Raw genomic sequence first — 21,455 nt, forward strand, 5'->3', positions numbered from 1 at the left:
GAAATCTTTGCTAAAGCTTACGATGTCAAAGTCTGGAGAGTCATCAAAAAGGGAAACTATCCCCTACCAGTTAGTACTCCACCACTTGCTAACCCTGAAGATATAAATTCATACTCAAAGAAGCAACTAGAAATAGTACAAGTGAACAGCAAGGCGAGAAACGTGCTTCATAACGCTATAAGTGGTGAAGAATACGAGAAAATATAAAGTTGTGACACAACCAAAGAGATGTGAGACAAACTTGAGGTCACCTATGAGGGAACCAACAAAGTAAAGGAAACACATATCAACATGCTGGTTCATGATTACGAACTTTTCTCAATGAAAGAAGGAGAATCCATTGAAGAGATGTTTGCGAGGTTTAGCAAAATAATTAGCGATTTAAAGGCATTTGGCAAGCCCTACACCAATGGTGATCAAGTCAGAAAAATTCTCAGAAGTCTGCCAACCACTTGGCAGACCAAAGTAATCACACTGGATCGCAAGATCTAAACAAATTGTCCTATGATGAACTACGAGGAGAACTAATTGCCTTTGAAAGGACGCATCTCAAAAAGACAAACCAAGAGGAGAAAAAGAAAATGGTTGCATTCTAAACCTCTACTGAAATGACTGAAAATGAAATTGATAATCCTTAAGCTCTGCAAGAAGAGATTGCTATGATGTCTAGAAATATGGATGGGCTAATAAGAAGATACAAGAACACAAAGAAAGGAAGATTTCCACCAAGACGATCCAGGCAATACAACGAACATGATAACAACAACAACAACGACCCAGTATAATCCCGCAAGTGGGGTCTGGGGAGGGTAATATGTACGCAGACCTTACCCCTAACTCGAAGGGTAGAGAGGCTATTTCCAGGAGACCCTCGGCTCAAAAAACGTAACAGGAGCTGATATATTAGTACCATAAAAAATGCATAATACAATAACAACAATATAAGAGATATGAAATACAGAATACGAAATACGAAATAAATGGATGGTATAGTAAAACTAGCAGGTAAAGCCCTGCATCAATAGACGACCAATTATATTCTTAGTCTAACTCCTAACTAGCTAGTCTCACTCTATTATGCTGTAGAAATATTCACAACTTTCCCTTAACTACAACCTTAATGCTCGACCTCCATAATTCCCTGTCAAGGGCCATGTCCTCAGTAATCCTAAGTCGCGCCATATCCTGTCTGATCACCTCTTCCCAATACTTCTTAGGTCGCCCTCTACCTCTCCGCGTGCCCACTACAGCCAGTCGCTCACACCTCCTCACCAGTGCATCAGTGCTCTTCCTTTGAATGTTCCCGAACCATCTGAGTCTTACTTCCCGCATCTTGTCCTCCATGGGGTTCGCGCCCACCTTCTCTCGAATATCTTCATTCCTAATCTTATCCATCCTTGTATGCCCGCACATCCACCTCAACATCCTCATCTCTGCTACTTTCATCTTCTGGGTGTGTGAGTTCTTTGGCCAACATTCAGTTCCATATAACATGGCAGGCCTAACCACTGCTCTATAAAACTTACCTTTTAGTAACGGTAGCACTTTCTTGTCACATAAGACTCCCGATGCTAACCTCCACTTCATCCACCCCACCCCTATACGGTGTGTGACATCCTTGTCAATCTCCCCGATCCCCTGAATAACCGATCCAAGGTACTTGAAACTACCCCTCTTGGGAATGACTTGAGAGTCAAGCCTCACTTCAACTCCCGCTTCCGTCGGCTCAACTCCAAATTTGCACTCGAGGTATTCCGTCTTCGTCCTGCTCAACTTGAAACCTTTAGACTCAAGAGCATGTCTCCAAATCTCTAGCCTCTCGTTGACGCCGCCTCGTGTCTCGTCAATTAGAATAATGTCATCAGCAAATAGCATGCACCATGGCACCTCCCCTTGAATATGATGAGTCAGTGCATCCATCACCAGGGCAAATAGGAATGGGCTGAGCGCAGACCCTTGGTGCAACCCCGTAATAACTGGAAAGTGTTCAGAGTCGCCTCCTACTGTCCTAACCCGAGTCTTAGCTCCAGCATACATGTCTTTAATCACCCTAATATAGTCAACCGGGACCCCTTTATCCTCTAAGCAGCTCCATAAGACCTCCCTAGGAACCCTATCGTACGCTTTCTCCAGATCAATAAACACCATGTGGAGATCCTTCTTCCTATCCCTGTACTGTTCCACCATCCTCCTAATAAGGTGGATAGCTTCTGTGGTAGATCGCCCCGGCATGAACCCGAACTGGTTGTCTGAAATAGACACCGTCCTTCGCACTCTCATTTCTACCACTCTCTCCCAAACTTTCATGGTATGACTTAGTAATTTGATGCCCCTATAGTTGTTACAGCTCTGGACATCACCTTTGTTCTTATACAACGGGACCATTGTACTCCACCTCCACTCTTCAGGCATCCTATTAGTCTTGAATATAACACTAAACAATGCAGTAAGCCATTCCAAGCCTGCTCTACCCACACACCTCCACAGTTCAACCGGAATTTCGTCTGGCCCGGTAGCTCTGCCCCTTCTCATCTTACGCATTGCCTCCATGACTTCATCGATCTCAATGTCCCTACAATTACTTAATTCATGGTGACTGTCGGCATTCCTCAATTCCCCAAGTATAATATCCTGATCCCCTTCTTCACTTAAAAGTTTATGAAAGTAGGTCTGCCACCTCCTCTTAATCTGGTCATCTCCCATCAAAACTTTGCCGTCATCATCTTTTATGCACCTCACTTGGTCCAGGTCCCGAGTTGTCCTGTCTCTCGCCTTAGCGAGTCGAAATAACTTCTTCTCCCTACCTTTGTTCCTTAGTTCCTCATACAGACGAGCAAAAGCTGTCGTCTTTGCCTCCGTCACTGCCATCTTCGCCTCCTTCCTAGCTACCTTATACCTTTGATTGTTCTCTCTCTTCTCCTCCTTGTCAGTGCTCCCTACTAACCACAGGTAAGCCGCCTTATTTGCTTCCACTTTACCTTGGACAACTGCATTCCACCACCAATCTCCTTTGTGGCCACCATTGTGGCCCGTAGATATCCCTAACACCTCTCTCGCCGCCTTTCTTATACAGTCCGCCGTCTTATGGAAAATGCTACGAATGTGGAAAATTTGGGCATATTCAAGCTGAATGCCCAAAACTAAAGAGGAATATCTCTAGAGGCTTCAACAAGAACAAATCCTTTGGAAGCTGGAGCGATGAGGATGGCTCTGACCATGAAGAAATAGCAAATCTCTAATTCATGACAACTCTGGAAAATGAAATGTACAAAACTTCAGGATGCTAGACAGATGAAGACGTTTCAGATAACGAGAATGAAAACTGTTTCATGGCACGAGGTGATACTAGTGAGTTAAGATCTTATGACCATGAAAGATGTAATGAATTGCAGGATATCCTTGATTCAACCTTGAAAGAGTCTCAAGAAATGATGAATGAACTTAAGAGGCTCACTAGGGAGGTTAAAGACTGGAAACTCAAACATGAAGTATGTGAAATCGAAAATGATGTACTTCAAGAAGAGTTTGAGGATTTGCAAATGCAGCTCAACAGCATGCGCAAATCCACCAGTCACAGTTCTGTTAGGTAAAACTAGACAACTTACAAGTCAACTAGAAAAGAACCTGCTAGAACCAAGTCAACTAGCTCCAATACCTATGAAAGGCCTATAAACGGGTCTGATGTTAAGTGTCATTATTGTAATAAAAGTGGGAATAAATATTCCTTTTGTCATTTTCGTAAATCAAATGTGTCAGGATGAGTTTGGAAACCAAAAAGTTCTGAACCTAGTAACACTAACCCTCCAGGATCCAGGCAAGCTTGGGTACCTAAAAGAAAGTAATTATCTTGTCTTGCAGGAACACCACAGAGTAAGCCACAAAGAAAAATGGTATCTAGACAGTGTGTGTTCCAGTCATATGACAGGTGGCAAAAACATGTTCAAAGAAGTTACAAAAATTGATGGAGGAAGTGTTAAATTTGGGGATGATTCAAAGGGCAAAATAGTTGGTACTGGAACAATTCCCTTTAATAACAATTATAATATTACTAAAGTTTATCTGGTCGATGGCCTCAACTACAACCTCTTGAGAATAAGTCAACTCTGCGACTCAGGATATGATGTAAAGTTTAAGAAAACAGGATGTGCTATTGAAGACGAATCAGGTAAGATAATTCTTCCTGGAAAAAGGTATGAAAATGTTTATATACTTGATGGGTTTGAAAAGATAGATGGTCATATTTGCTTATCCTCTATGTCTGATGATCCATGACTATGACATAAGAGACTTGATCATGCTAGCATGCATTTGATAGAAAAACTGTCCAAACATGAATTAGTTGTTGGTTTGCCCAAACTGAATTTTTCTAGAACTCATATTTGTGATGCATGTCAAATGGGTAAGCAAACCAGAAATTCTTTCAAAAATAAAGATATAGTGTCTACTTCAAAACCTTTGCAATTACTTCATATAGATTTATTCGGGCCTACTAGAACTGCTAGAATAGGAGGAAAGAGATATGCCTTTGTTATTGTTGATGATTATTCACGTTTCACTTGGGTATACTTCTTGTCTCATAAGGATGAAACATTAAGAAATTTTGAAGTTTTCTGCAAAAGGGTTGAAAGAGAAAGGGGACATTTGATTTCAACAATTCAGAGTGACCATGGAGGAGAATTTGAAAGCAGAGCATTTGAAGATTTTTGTAATGATCAGGGATACACTCATAATTTCTCTGCACCACGCTCACCACAACAAAATGGGGTTGTGAAAAGAAAGAACAGAACCCTCCAAGATATGGCAAGAACCATGCTACTAGAATACTCATTGCCAAACCACTTCTGGGCAGAAGGTGTAAGTACAACATGTCACATCCTCAACCGTTGCCTCATAAGGCCAATACTGAAGAAGACCCCATATGAACTTTGGAAAGGTAAACGTCCAAATATCAGTTACTTCCGTGTCTTCGGGAGAAAATGTTTCATTCACAATAACGGTAAGGATAATCTTGGAAAGTTTGATCCAAGAATTGACGAAGATATTTTTCTATGTTATTCATTAAATAGTAGATTTTTTAGAGTCTATAATAAACGTACTTTATGTGTGAAATAATCTGTACATGTTATATTTGATGAAAATAATCTCTTGGTCGAGAAAGGAATTACTACAGGTGATGAAGATCAAACTTAAGAAGCTCAGGATAAAGGCGAATCACAAGAGTCGATTAATACACCGACTGCGACTAAGTCAACTGGTGAAAGTAGGAGCAATATGCCAGATTCACAAATCGAGTTGACTACAAATGCAGTTCGTCCAAATGAATGGAGAAGCGAGCCTGAATATCCTCAGAAATTCATTATAGGAGATCCAAACGAAGGAATAAAAACCAGGGCAACTCTCAAAAAGAAAGCAAACATCGGTTTGATCTCTCAAATTGAGCCAAAAAAGATAGAGGAAGCACTGAAAGATTCAAGCTGGGTGCAAGCCATGCAAGAGGAGTTAGATCAGTTCAGCAAGAATCAAGTGTGGAAACTAATACCCAAACCTGATAATGTGTCTGTAATCGGAACAAAGTAGGTGTTTAGGAACAAATTGAACGAAGATGGAAAGGTTAGAAGAAATAAAGCCAGACTAGTTGCTCAGGGCTACTCACAACAGGAAGAAGTCGATTATGATGAAACTTTCGCCCCAGTAGCTCATTTGGAATCTATACGAATTTTTCTAGCATACGCATCTTTTAAAGATTTCAGCTGTCACACCTCGTTTTTCCACACCGCGAGGGGGCAAGGGAGTTTTTCCAATTAAAGGACAATCGAAATGAGATTTGTTTATTTATTTCAGAGTCGCCACTTGGGAGATTTAAGGGTGTCCCAAGTCACCAATTTTAATCCCGAATCGAGGAAAAGAATGACTCCATATTACAGTCTGCGTACCAGAAATCCGGATAAGGAATTCTGTTAACCCGGGAGAAGGTGTTAGGCATTCCCGAGTTCCGTGGTTCTAGCACGGTCGCTCAACTGTTATATTTGGCTTGATTATCTGATTTTATACGAATATGAACTTATGTGCAAATTTTAACTTTTAACCGCTTTTATCATTTACTGTTATTTTTGTCAAGAATTGCAACGTTGGGAAAATGTATCTCGAACCACGTTACAATCAATGCACCCGTGGTCGTCGACACACTTTGACTCCGTTGAGATTTGGATTTGGGTCACATCAATGTGCACCCGAGTTTAAGGAAATTAAATTATTAAAGGCACGCCTAAAGCGACTAGCGTATTTATTTTGGGTAGGACCGTGGAATTTTGCTAAACGGTCCACCCCGAAATCTAAGCAATTTGAAAGCAAATCTTTACTGAGGGCCCCGCAATTTGTATTTTATTTGGCGAGGCTCATCTCATTCTTATTTTTTAAAATGAATTTGCAACGTCATGGACACGCATCTCGAACCACGTCACAATCAATGTACCCGTGATTAGAAACACATTTCGACTCCGTTGAGAATTGGATTTGGGTCACATAAATGTGCACCCGAGTTTAAGAAGGTAAGATTTATTAAGGCGCGTCCTAAAGAGTCTAACGTATTGTTATTTTAGGAAGAGGCCGTGAAGGTTCATTAAACGGCCAAATCCAAAGTCTAGTCAATGGTTATGTATTTTATTGAGGGCCCCGGCGGTTTGTGATTTATTTGGCGAGGCTCGTCTCATTTTTATTTTAAAGGATAAACCTATAGTGACTATATTTTCTATTAAGTTCGTCTCTAAAATAAAAGAAAATCTCTTAATTATTTACATGCTGAAAACGTAACTTATTAGTTATTAGTTTACGGCTAATGCGATTGGAAAATTGCGATCGAGTTTGTACAAAGAAAAACTGCTTTCATTTTTATATTCTATTATTTACTAATGCTAGAACATGAGAGGGATACACAATAATATCAAAGCAGATTAACTATTCTTCAAATAATTTAAACTAGCATTATTAGATGAAGAAATCATACATATGCAACTCCATTACTCATTAATTAATCGACTACATTTTTATACAAAAAGGAAAATTAATATTCAAACACAAATCCGAACAAAAGAATTCAACAGGAACATGAGCCTGATTAATATTTCATTTTTCGCTTCAAGCCAAGAGTGTACAAATGTGTACCTGGAAACAGCAGTACAAGAACAAAAGAAGTAGGAGTCAGCAACAGTAATAACGCGGCAACAGCAGGTTCAGCAACACCGCAAAACCAGTAACAACCAGTAGAATAACCCAGTAACAGATTGAAAACTCAGCAGTGCAAAAGTACAATCGCAGTCAAAGCAGAAGAGAGAAAAGATACGAGATGCAGTAGTTTCTGACTTTTGAATAACACTCGAAGAAAAGCAAACAGAATTGTTCGAGTGAAAGTTCAAATCGTCTTTCTCTTTTACTATCACAAACTCTCTCAAGTATAAAGTATGTCAACTCTCAAGTGTAAAAAATCTGTCAACTCTCCAACCTTTTTTTTTCTCTCAATGTTCAAAATCTAGTCCCCTTTTTAATGTCAAGAATGACTCTATATATAGCAAGACAAGTCTTCAATTCCCAACCCCAAAATTATTCCCCCAATGGCATGCTTTAGCCCACTATTAAATGTCTTCTTTATTTTAAACTTTGTCCCCCATGCCTACATTAAATAACTAACACATTCCCAACCCATTACAATTTGTCCCCCATGCCTATATTAAAAAAGTACAAGATTCCTCCCCATTATGTTTTGTCTTGTCCCCCATTACATTAAACAAGTACATCAAAAACCCCACCCCATTATATTTATCCCCCATGCTTAACATAAAGAATCAAAATAATGTTCAATTACCAAACTACCCCTTCGACCTTATTGCAATTACCATTCTACCCCCGAATGCAATGCAATTTACCAAAACTACCCCTCAGCTCTAAACAAACAATTAATCATAACTCAACCAAAATATAGTCAAGATGACCAATTTCTCAACAATCTTCAACAACAAATCATATGAACATGATGAACAACACAAACTCCAAATTAATGGAAATAAATCAACCATATTGGGAACCAATCCTGGTTAATTTAGACCATCAATGGATGAACAAAGAGACAACAATACAAACAACAATATGCATGATTCAAATTAAATTAACAAATCACAAACAAACATAAACTCACATTAAATCACTGAATTTACACATGAACTTCAAACAAAGATGAACATGGATTAAATCTATTTTTAAGCAACAAACATGACGGACTCTAACGATTCAAACAACATTAATATTTTCTGGAAAATTCATAACAACATGAAACAAATTGAAGAAATAATTAATTAAATTTCAATTTGAATCTAACAAACATTAAACTAACAAATATTCACTTAAACAACAATACAAACATGAAATAAACATGAAAAACAATTAATTAATCTTTCATTTGGAATCTGAAAATTAATTCAACAATCAACACATGAACATGAACTAAAAATTAATTCAAACGATAAACAACACAAACATTTGTTGATTTTAGATTCGAAAATATCAAAACAAAATACGGACAAAATAAAACTCAAAAACTACTAACTTGATCGAAACGACGAACAACGACCAAACAAACAACGAACTTGATGATGAACTCACTACGTACAGGATCTTGACTCGACGAAATACCCTCGACCTTTGCCGGACTTTAACCGGACTGCCTTGCGTCGTCAACAACAGTACGATGGTGAGCATCCAAACATCAGACTCATGGGGTCGTCGACGGCAGTACGCAGCAACGAAGAAGACGAAACAACGACGACTGGTTGTGTGCGTGAAGGAGATCGAGTGAAGCAGAAGCAGCAGCTCGATGGGTCTGTTTGGCTTAAGGACGTCGAGCAGCTGTTCGTCGAGGAGGAAGATGAAGCAGTGAAGCTGGTCGACGCAGCAAGCAGAAGCAACTGGTCGACGACGTCCATGGCGGAACGGACTGCTCCCGATGGCAGCGTGCGAGCTTGGCAGTGACGAGCAACGGCGATGGGAGCTTCGAACAACAGCTGACTCATCGAGGCTGTGTTCGTTTGGTTGTTTGGTTGAGACAGAAGCAGCAACGACATAGACGTCGAGCTCAACGAGCTTGAGCTCAACGAGCTTCATCAATGGCGGATAGGGCTGGGGTCGTTTGAACGCGAAGGAGGTTGTGTCGTTTGGTGGTGTTTGGACGGGAAGCTGGGCAGCTAGGTCGTGGGGGTGATGAGGAAGGTAAAGGGCAGCCATGGATGCTTGGGGTGGTTTGAGTTTGGGGAAGAAGAAGATGGAGGGGGGAGGCAGATGGTAGTTTAGGGTTTTTTGTTTTTGTTCCTTTTGTTTTGTTCTTGTGTTTAGACCAAAAAATGAAGAATGGGGTTGGGAATTGGGTTAATGGGGTGGACCGGGTCGACCCGGTCTGAAGTGGACTGGGTCATGGGGAAGATTGGGCAATTATTTGGGCCTGAGGCTTATAATTGAAGAAGTAGCCCAATCCGATTTTTATTTGTATTTTTGTTATCTTTTCTTCTTTTATTTTCTAAAACTAAATTATAAAAGTACTTAAATTATTATTAAGAACTAAATTAAGTTATAAAATCGCAAATTAACTCCCAATAACAATTAACGCACAATTAAGTAATAACTAAGCATAAAATTGTATATTTGGACATTAAATGCTAAAAATGCAAAAGATGCCTATTTTTGTAATTTTTAATTTTTGTAAAACTAATTTAATTACTAACAATTGTAGAATTAAATCCTACATGCAAAATGCGATATATTTTTATATTTTTTATTAATTTAACAAATAAGCAAATACAAACAAATACAAATAATTATCCAAAAATATTACAAAAATACACGAAATTGCACACCAAGAAAAATCATTTTATTTTGCATTTCTTTGGGAGTATTTCTCATATAGGGCAAAAATCACGTGCTTACACCTAAAAGAAAGTAATTATCTTGTCTTGCAGGAACACCACAGAGTAAGCCGCAAAGAAAAATGGTATCTAGACAGTGTGTGTTCCAGTCATATGACAGGTGACAAAAACATGTTCAAAGAAGTTACAAAAATTGATGGAGGAAGTGTTAAATTTGGGGATGATTCAAAGGGCAAAATAGTTGGTACTGGAACAATTCCCTTTAATAACAATTATAATATTACTAAAGTTTATCTGGTCGATGGCCTCAACTACAACCTCTTGAGAATAAGTCAACTCTGCGACTCAGGATATGATGTAAAGTTTAAGAAAACAGGATGTGCTATTGAAGACGAATCAGGTAAGATAATTCTTCCTGGAAAAAGGTATGGAAATGTTTATATACTTGATGGGTTTGAAAAGATAGATGGTCATATTTGCTTATCCTCTATGTCTGATGATCCTTGACTATGACATAAGAGACTTGGTCATGCTAGCATGCATTTGATAGAAAAACTGTCCAAACATGAATTAGTTGTTGGTTTGCCCAAACTGAATTTTTCTAGAACTCATATTTGTGATGCATGTCAAATGGGTAAGCAAACCAGAAATTCTTTCAAAAATAAAGATATAGTGTCTACTTTAAAACCTTTGCAATTACTTCATATGGATTTATTCGGGCCTACTAGAACTGCTAGAATAGGAGGAAAGAGATATGCCTTTGTTATTGTTGATGATTATTCACGTTTCACTTGGGTAATCTTCTTGTCCCATAAGGATGAAACATTAAGAAATTTTGAAGTTTTCTGCAAAAGGGTTGAAAGAGAAAGGGGACATTTGATTTCAACAATTCAGAGTGACCATGGAGGAGAATTTGAAAGCAGAGCATTTGAAGATTTTTGTAATGATCAGGGATACACTCATAATTTCTCTGCACCACGCTCACCACAACAAAATGGGGTTGTGAAAAGAAAGAACAGAACCCTCCAAGATATGGCAAGAACCATGCTACTAGAATACTCATTGCCAAACCACTTCTGGGCAGAAGGTGTAAGTACAACATGTCACATCCTCAACCGTTGCCTCATAAGGCCAATACTGAAGAAGACCCCATATGAACTTTGGAAAGGTAAACGTCCAAATATCAGTTACTTCCGTCCCTTCGGGAGAAAATGTTTCATTCACAATAACAGTAAGGATAATCTTGGAAAGTTTGATCCAAGAAGTGACGAAGATATTTTTCTATGTTATTCATTAAATAGTAGATTTTTTAGAGTCTATAATAAACGTACTTTATGTGTGAAATAATCTGTACATGTTATATTTGATGAAAATAATCTCTTGGTCGAAAAAGGAATTACTACAGGTGATGAAGATCAAACTTAAGAAGCTCAGGATAAAGACGAATCACAAGAGTCGATTAATACACCGACTGCGACTAAGTCAACTGGTGAAAGTAGGAGCAATATGCCAGATCCACAAATCGAGTTGACTACAAATGCAGTTCGTCCAAATGAATGGAGAAGCGAGCCTGAATATCCTCAGAAATTCATTATAGGAGATCCAAACGAAGGAATGAAAACCAGGGCAGCTCTCAAAAAGAAAGCAAACATCGGTTTGATCTCTCAAATTGAGCCAAAAAAGATAGAGGAAGCACTGAAAGATTCAAGCTGGGTGCAAGCCATGCAAGAGGAGTTAGATCAGTTTAGCAAGAATCAAGTGTGGAAACTAATACCCAAACCTGATAATGTGTCTGTAATCGGAACAAAGTAGGTGTTTAGGAACAAATTGAACGAAGATGGAAAGGTTAGAAGAAATAAAGCCAGACTAGTTGCTCAGGGCTACTCACAACAGGAAGATGTCGACTATGATGAAACTTTCGCCCCAGTAGCTCATTTGGAATCTATACGAATTTTTCTAGCATACGCATCTTTTAAAGATTTCAGGCTGTTTCAAATGGATGTTAAAAGCACTTTTTAAATGGATTCATCGATGAAGAAGTATTTGTGAAACAATCTTCAGGCTTTGAAGATTCAAAATTCCCATACCATGTATACAAGCTCACTAAAGCACTATATGTGTTAAGACATGCTCCACGTGCCTGGTATGATAGGCTAAGTACCTTTCTTATTGATCATGGCTTTACAATAGGTAAAATTGATACTGCCATGTTTATTAAATGATCATCAGAAGGTAACATCATTATTCAAATTTATGTTGATGACATTATATTTGGTAGTGCTAACCCTCTTATGTGCAAGGAATTTTCAAATCTTATGCAAAGCGAATTTGAAATGAGTATGATGGGTGATCTCGTATTCTTCCTTGGGCTACAAATTCAATAATCTGAAGAAGGAACCTTCATATGTCAGACCAAATACACAAAAGAGCTAATTCAAAAATTTGGTATGAGCAATGCAAAATCAATTGGCACTCCAATGAGCCCCTCTACGAATCTAGACAAAGATGAACAGGGCACTCCTGTTGATGAAACCAAATATCGTGGAATGATTGGATCACTACTGTATCTGACAACAAGTCGACTAGACATCATGTTCTGTGTATGTAAATGTACCAGGTTTTAGTCAGCTCCCAATGAGTCACATGTGACTACTGTAAAGATAATCATTCGATATCTCATTGGAACTGTATCTCATGGATTATGGTATCCTCTCTCTAACTCTTTTAAATTAGAAGGTTTTTCAGATGCTGACCTTGCAGGTGATAAAGAGGATAGAAAAAGCACAAGCGGTACATGTCAATTACTAGGAAATGCATTAATATCCTAGAATAGTAAAAAGTAAGCATCAGTTACATTGTCCACTACGGAAGCTGAATACATTGCTATTGGACAATGTTGCGTACAACTACTATGGATGTCTCATCAATTTGCTGACTATGAACTTTCGTTTAAGCCTATACAAATTTTTTGTGACAATTCTAGTGCTATTTGTCTTTCTTCTAGAGCAAAGCATATAGATATTAAGCATCATTTCATTAGAGATCGTATTCTTAAGGGAGACATAAAAATATCTTTTGTTGGAACTTCTACTCAACTAGTTGATATTTTTACTAAGCCTTTATTAGAAGAGAGATTTTGTACTTTAAGAAATTTACTTGGTATTATATGCACTTCTAATAACTCTTAGGACCTATGTACTCAGTTAATTTTATTTGCTATAATTGTCTTTTTCCAATGCTTTAATTACGCCTCCGTTTTTTCCCTCTCTTTTCACTTCTTTCACATCAGTTCGCAGTTCGAAGATGGAAAGCCAATCATCACGTCTTCTCAACTGACAACTTTTCCTTTCCTGTACTCAACCATCAAAACCCTCTTCTTAAGACAGAAAACCCTTTCAATCACTCTCATCTCTATCTCTTCTCCAAAAGTTTCAATCAAAGCTCTTTCTCTACAATGGCGAAACACTCCAAAAATCCCTCTGCTTACACCAGAAAGAGCACCCTTTCCAAAGCAAAAACCTCTTCTGCACCCCCTGAACAAGTAGACCTAGGGTTTGATCACTCTGAAGGCTTCGCCTCATCTCAGGGAGATTTTTCTGAACACTCACAACTTTTAGGAGAAAAGGCTTTAGGCAAGCGACCCATGGAAGAACCTCCTATTTCGTCCACTCAAAAGAAATCAAAGGTTGATTTCTATGCCTCTCTTTAATCTAACCTAAATTTCTGGGATTTCCCAAATATGGATCTTTTTATTGCTCTAAAAGACAAACCCATTACTCATGGAAGGATTTTCGATCTTGATAACATGGAAGCCCTTAATTATAAGGTCAAAGAACTTTTCGTTTATCAAGGGTGGGCAAAGTTCTTCTCTGTTCCTCCGCCTAAGGTATATGAATCCCTGGTCAAAATATTTTATGCAAATCTTCATTCTAGTAAACCTGATAGGTTGGAATCTCTAGTGCTAGGTAAGCGCATTGTTCTTGATTGTGCCCTGTTTGACTCACTTTTTCAGTGTCGTTGTTTTGGTTTTCCTACTTTGTTTAAAAACATTTGGCCTGATGACTTCAAAATTACTTTTGACCAAGCCAAACAGTGTATTGTTGAGTATCCCTCTGAATCCCTTCCAAACCAACTAGGTCCCAGTGATGTCAGTTTCGAAACTCAGGTTCTGACCCACATTGTGGCAACCACTTTGTTTCCCCATACTGTCTCCTTTTCAATCTTCTCTCAAAGAGACACATTCTTTGTCTATTGCCTTGCAACCAAACTCAAAATCAAGCTTTCCTCCTGGGTTATCAATTTCATGATCGAGAGTGCTGAAGATCCCACTAGTCTACCCTATGGCATTGCAATCACTCATATTCTGGAAGCCCATCAAATTTCCCTATCCAACCATCCTTTCATCACTGTCTCCAAGTCCTACAATTCTAGAGCCTTTGCTAGTATAGGCTATGTGAATATCAAGGGATCCTGGGTTAAGAAGAGCGAGAGTGAAACAAAGTAGGCCCCTGTAGAACCCAAACCTTCACCCTCTGTTCCTTCACTTAATCTTGACAGTTCTAAGCTTAGTGAAAAGCTTCGTGCTATTAACTCTCAACTCTCTGAAATCAAGAACCTTCTCACAGCTACTCAGTCTACTATTGGTGACATTCATGCTATTTCCAAATAAACAAGGTTTGACGTGTCAAAAATTAGAGTTGTTATTCTCAGAGTGAGGCAGATCGTTGTCAAAGCTTTCAGGGAGATTCATGACAAGTTGGATAGTGTGAGCGTCTCTGCGAATGCAAGCTTCGAACAGTTAAAGGAGGCCATCTGCAACACCTTTACCTATTTCCTACGCCGCTAGTGTGGTTGTTTTAAGACAATTTGTTTTATGTTGGTTTTGGGCTGTGTTTTCAGCCTTTGGATGACTTTTATTTTTTTGTTGTGCTTCTTTTGTGGGTTGTCATCCAGCCGTTGGATATTCACTTTACCTCCTTAGTTTTAATGATATCTCTTTAGTTCTCGTCTTATTCCCTCTTTGCTGATGACAAAAAGGAGGAGAAAATCTATATTGTCCAGGTAGCATCTGTATTTTTACAGGTATAACGGAGAAGTCGACTTGGTCATAGTCTAGTTGACTGCATACATAGAGGGGGAGTATCATGGACTAGTCAAGTCAATTGCATACATTGAGGGGGAGTAAAACACAGGGAAGTCAACTGGTGTTTACTTCTTTTTATTACTATATTATTTTGCCATAATAAAAAAGGGGGAGATTGCTAGATTCCAGTTTTAATGATGCAAATAATATACATGTGAAAGGAAATCAATTACAAGAAGTCAAGAAGATACCACAAGAATGCTGGAGTCAATCATGATGAATAAGGGAAGAAATCAATTGGCAAAGATTACCATACAATCAACAAATTTGGACAACTAAGGAAAGGACTCGCAAATCTGGACGGAATCCAATCAGCAAAGAGCAACGTTGGAGAGAATCAAGAAAGCCTTAAGTTAAGGCACAAATCAGGGGCAGCATCCCCGAAGATCGAAAGTTATGAGAAGATTGGTATGCGACTAAGTTTAGAAAGACAAACAATCAAGGAGCAAGTCTTCACTCGTATCTCTGCTGAAGGAAGGAAATCAAGGAGAAGCAACGACTTACTATCTTATTCTTGGAAAGAATAAATTTCTTTCCAAGGATCAAATCTCTTGGGTTGTCAAGCCTCTACCATGCATCAGAGTATTTATATCCCGCCTTAAAACCTAGTCTGATATACTTTGATCGAACCAAAATCATTCTCTTTATTCTACTGCAAACAAACATTGTAGTTCACTAAGATCTGCTGTGTAACATGTCAGGGAAAGAAAGAGAGCATAACACTGGTGAGGCATTGTATCAAAAAAAAGTGCTAGAGAAACTGTGTACAAATTCACTACAACTGTACTCGGAGCACATCTGAATGACCTCAAATTTTGCACACACGCCTAAAAAGATATCACGAACCTACTCCAACTTCCTGACTTCAATGGTGTTACTTGGAAGCTATAATGAATAATGGTGGCTGTAGGATTAGTAAGAACTTTAGTTTTTCGTTCTTAGTTGCTCATGGTGGCATTAGGATGTCTTGTTATCACTTTTGGTTGTATGTTCTGTGGTTATAATATGGCATCCCTTTGTCTAATATAATGCACACTTTGACAGTTGGTTTATGTGTTGGTAACAACTTATATGTACGTTGATCGTACTTGTGTTTGGTTAATATATGAATAATATCGTTTGGTATCTTACTATGCATGGTTCTTGGTATTTAGCTAGCATTAGCACCATGCTTTCTTCAACTGGTAATAATGTATACTCATGGTTGTCTCGCACTAGCTTATAGTCTCTATGCTGGTGATAAAGGATGCGAACATTATCAAGGAGATTAACGTCTTATATTCAGTTGGAAAACTCTATTATATTGCATTAAGGTGCAGATCTAGACGACATATTTTAGATTCGTAGAAATTATTATTGATATCCATATTCCAAAATTATAAATTTTTAGTGACATCCATATTCCTGGTATCTCTGACAAAGAAGCCAATTTCATCTTTTCTATATTTTTCATGCTCGCCCATCAATTGTACCGTGTTATATTTTTATATATGATTGCTTTTTTAGTAAATATTTAAGTCCTATGTTTCTAATTTTTTGTAAGTTTTTCTTCGTTCGTTTTTTATTTCCAAAACAATAAATATATTCACAAAAAATGACATGCCAAACACTAATATTTATCATGTAATATACATATAACGTTTATAATTTAAATATCGTACTTATAAAATACAATGAGAATGCCCTTCAACTTGACTTGCAATTACATACTTGAATTGACAACTATGTAGAAAATCACAAGAACATTTGCGGCCTCCCATATATTGTCACTCACAACCAGGCTCTCGGCCTTACTTAGTCATCACTCTCCAGTCTCACACACACGGCTCACAATGTCATGATACTAGCCCGAACAATGATATGATGTGCCAAATAACAATAATCGAGACTAAGGCATGATATATAATGCATGAACAAGACTGAGTACAGATATAAAAAAAGATAATGATATGACAGCAAGAAATGACCTCCCGGGTCTCAACAGTATCGGTATGAAGCCCTAACAGGATATCTAGCATGTTTTCACAATACATTTACCAAATCACATGATAGAAACACGGATAACAACAAGAAAAAGTCACTAAGCGGTGCCATGGAATGATCCAAGCCGCAATTCTCACGGTGCACACCCACACGCCCGTCACTTGGCATTTCCGTCATCTCAATAGTAATCATAGAATACATAGTTCGGGGTTTCGAACCCTCAGAACCAAGTTTGGAAGCGTTACTTACCTCAAGCCAAGCCAAACTCTAGTCCGCGATGCCCTTGCCTCTCGATTCGGCCTTCAGATGCCCCGAATCTAACCAAAATCAGAATCATAACTGTGAGCACCTAATTTTTGCCCTACATGAAAATAACTCTTAAAAATAGACCAAAATAATTTTAATTGATTTTTAGAAGTATTTCTTTATTTAGTTGCATTTCATGCATTTTTAATATTTTAAAAATCATAGAAAATTTATAAAAATTGTCACATTTTAGTTTCATGTCGTCTTAGGTTTAATTTGCATTTAGGAATTAATTACATTGCTAAGTACATCATTTAGATAACTAAAAATATAAAAATGCATTCTTAGGTTAGTCAATTAATTAGGCAAAATAGATAAATAATTTGGCCATACAAATTAGATTAAACTAAATTAGAGTTTAAAATGGCTGACATTGCAAAAATAAAAAAAAGAAAGAAAGGTTTTGATTTGGTCTTGTTTTAAATCTGAGCTAAAACCATTTTTATGGTCCAATTCCCTCAAAATTCATCCAAATTCCTTCAAGCCCAAAGCCCAATACCCATTTCGCTTCCCTTAAATTCCTAAACCTAGACACAAAATAAGATAATTGTTATAAATATATTATATTATGGATGTTCATTTAGTACTCCGTTGTAAATAATCTTCCTGAAGAAGCTTATCCATATGGGACTCCACCGTAAATATGTTTATCTATTTAGTACTCTATTGGAAATAAGCTTCCTGAAGAAGCTTATCACTTCGGTACCCGGTTATGGATAAACATTACCCTAGGTAGAAGATTATCCATACCGGGTATAATAAGCTTATCCATTCAGTACTCCGTTATGGATAAACATTGCTCTCAGTAGAAGATTATCCATATCTGGTATAGTAGCAGCTTACACAGTAGCTTGCAGTATTAGCTTACACAACAACTTGTAGTAGCAGCTTACACAGCAACTTGCGTAGCAGCTTACACAACAGCTTGTAATAGCAGCTTACACAACAGCTTGTAGTAGCAGCTTACACAATAGCTTCCTTTCTTCTATAAATAGAAGAGATTTCAGTTCATTATGTACATCAGTTTGAATTCGAATAATATATCAGTTTCTCTCTATACTTGTCTTTACTTTATAGTCTTTATTTTATAACACGTTATCAGCACGAGACTCTGCCATCTCGAGCAAATATTTTGAAAGTATCTGAGGTAAGAACTTTCTTTTCCTAAATAATGTCAAATCTTTCTAAACTTGAATTTGTAGCCCTGGATATATCGGGCAAAAGCTACATGTCTTGGGTGCTTGATGCTGAAATTCATCTTGATGCGATGGGTCTGACAGACACCATCAAAGACAAAAATCAGGCATCAAACCAAGACCGTTCCAAAGCAATGATATTCCTACGCCATCACCTTGATGAGGGCCTTAAAATGGAATATCTTACTGTTAAAGATCCAGTCATACTGTGGAATAATTTGAAAGATAGATATGACCACCTGAAGATGGTCGTTCTTCCACAGGCATGATATATTGGACTCATCTAAGGCTACAAGATTTTAAATCTATCAGTGAGTATAATTCTGCTATGTTCAGAATTTTTTGCCAATTGAAGTTATGTGGTGATAATATTACTGATCATGATATGTTGGAGAAAACTTTCACCACTTTTCATGCCTCGAATATGCTCCTGTAGCAGCAATATCGAGAGATGGGATTTAAAAGGTATTCTGAACTTATCTCACATCTTCTTATAGCCTAGCAACATAATGGGCTATTAATAAAAAATCATGAAAGCCGACCTACTGGTTCTTGTCCATTCCCTGAAGTGAATGAGACGAACTTCCACTAGGCTAAACGTGGAAAAGGTCATGGCCCCAGTCGTGGTCATGGTCGTGGTCGGGAAAGGAACTCTAATCATGGTAATAATAATGCACCAAAGAACACTCCTCACCACCAGCAGTGGAAAAGGAAGGAACAAAAGCATGAAGCGGTGCAAACACCAAATGCAGAAAATGCATGCTATAGATGTGGAGAAAAAGGGCACTGGTCACGTACCTATCGTACGCCAAAGCACCTGGTTGAGCTTTATCAAGCCTCCCTAAAGAAGGCAGAGAAAAATGCTGAAGCAAATTTATTTCTGAAGATAATTTAGACTTCATGCATTTGGATGTAACTGATTACCTTGCACTCCCAGAAGGAGAAACAAGTCATGTAATCGGTGGTGAATCTGTAGAAATGTAAATATTTTAATTTTTGTTATTTGTAATAGATAGTATGGTTATGTAATTGTTGTACATAAAGAAAAATTATGATTTGATAATGATGTTTACTATAATATATCTTGTTTATGTCATTTTGAAGAATATGGATAACATTATTAGATCAACTTAAACTCTAGCAGAGTTTGCAAGAAATATACAACCACAAGAAGTGGTTATATTTCGTATATCTCATTGTAATTATATTTTGTTAACTACCAGAAGTGGTATATGCCTATGATCACCAGAAGTGATAATTTAGGCTTTCTATGGTTACAATTGAAGATAAGCTACATAAATATTCTCTATATTAAATGCACGCCTCGATTTGCTCCTGAAGTAGTAAATATTTTAAAAGAGGTTGAGGCATCACAATTTGATGTGATTAATGCGCATTCAGATAATTATGTTCGATTTCCTGAAGGATGAGAACTTTTGATAATATTAATCCATTCCCTGAAGTGAATGTGACAATACTAATAAGTCGGGTAAATATGAACGCGCTCTTGATGTGAATACATTACAATTCACCTCCAGAAGAGTTAATATAATTGAGAGAATATATACTCAATATTTCGTATTTTAAATTTGCTCCTGAAGAAGTAACACAATTGAAATTGCCTCCTGAAGTGGAAAAATATTATGAAGAGGAGTTTTCGTGTGCTTAAACAATTGTTTTACATTGTTTATTTGATTGTGATTTTCTCTCATGACACCAGCAGTGTCTGAGCAATATTTGATAGTACAAAATGTATCAACAACTCCTGAAGAGCTAAATGTTTGCCTAAAGAATACATGACACCAGTAGTGCCAGATAAATATTAGATTGTGGATAATAAATGAAGGCTCTCGAAGAGCTTATATACAAATATGTCATTCATATTATATGATTATGGTCAAAACATATGTTGTAGTAAACCTGAAGTTTACTAATACAAATGGCTATCATATTGAGACTACAAATGATTGGAAGATTGATAATCTTCATGTTTCCACAATCATAGGGTGTAAAATAATATGTATGTGAGAAGTTACCCGCCGTATTCTTTAATTTGTACTATATCATGTATCACAGTAAACCAAAAGTTTACTAAAGCAAAAGTTTATGCCATAGTAAACCAGAAGTTTACTAAGAGATAGCACATGACATGATAAACTTGAAGTTTTCATTTGCCATTTTTAAATGAGCTATTTGAGAATTCAGATAAGCATATACTAAAGAACTAGAAGATTCTTCAGGAATTCTCATGTGTTGCTTGTTCTCATAATGAATTGATTATACCAGCTAAAGTTGGGACTAAGACCCCTGATTCTGAAATATATAAAAGGTGAATATGGGCCCGTTCACCTATCATGTGAACCACTTATAGGTGCATATATGAGATGGTTACATGTGTAATTATTGTCAACCTGCAGTTTGGCATTTGAAATTGCTTTTCTCGATTAAGAGCATAATTTTCAGATTATGAAATCAAGACAGTTCATCTTGATAATGCTGGTTTATATCCAAGCTGGTTTAGCATTGAATACCTCCTATTAATGGCTAAACCATTTCTTATGAGAACAAAGCTTCATGTGTTGGTCTAAGATTTTCTAAATTGCATATAACAACACTTGTATGCATCAGATCAACAATATATGATAAGTCCTCCCTTCACAATTGGTTTAGGATCAGAAACCAAATATTTTTACTATCTTTTGTTGTGTGGTATATGATTAATTTCTCTACCATAATACACAAAGATATGTTTCCCAAAGATGATTGGGGATATATGTTAGTTTTTCTAACATTTGGGGGATGGAATAAACAGTTGAAAAATATGCTATATGAATCGAATTATCATGATCCTCACTTAGAAGATAATTCAAGTCGAATGCCAGAAGCATTTGCTGATCCAAAATTAAATATCATATTTCAGCT

At 37.4% G+C, this 21,455-nt stretch overlaps 1 protein-coding gene across 1 annotated transcript; it reads left to right on the forward strand.

Moving 5' to 3' along the window:
• The first annotated feature begins 291 nt into the window (after positions 1-291).
• LOC138881916 (uncharacterized) lies at positions 292-4,272 on the forward strand. The gene is made up of 3 exons (XM_070162219.1): positions 292-420; positions 3,393-3,581; positions 3,757-4,272. The coding sequence occupies exons 1-3, from the start codon at positions 292-294 to the stop codon at positions 4,270-4,272; spliced, it is 834 nt and encodes a 277-aa protein (XP_070018320.1).
• Positions 4,273-21,455: the final 17,183 nt, after the last annotated feature.

This window comes from Nicotiana sylvestris, chromosome 11 (assembly GCF_000393655.2).
Source record: "Nicotiana sylvestris chromosome 11, ASM39365v2, whole genome shotgun sequence".
Taxonomy (NCBI): Eukaryota; Viridiplantae; Streptophyta; class Magnoliopsida; order Solanales; family Solanaceae; genus Nicotiana; species Nicotiana sylvestris.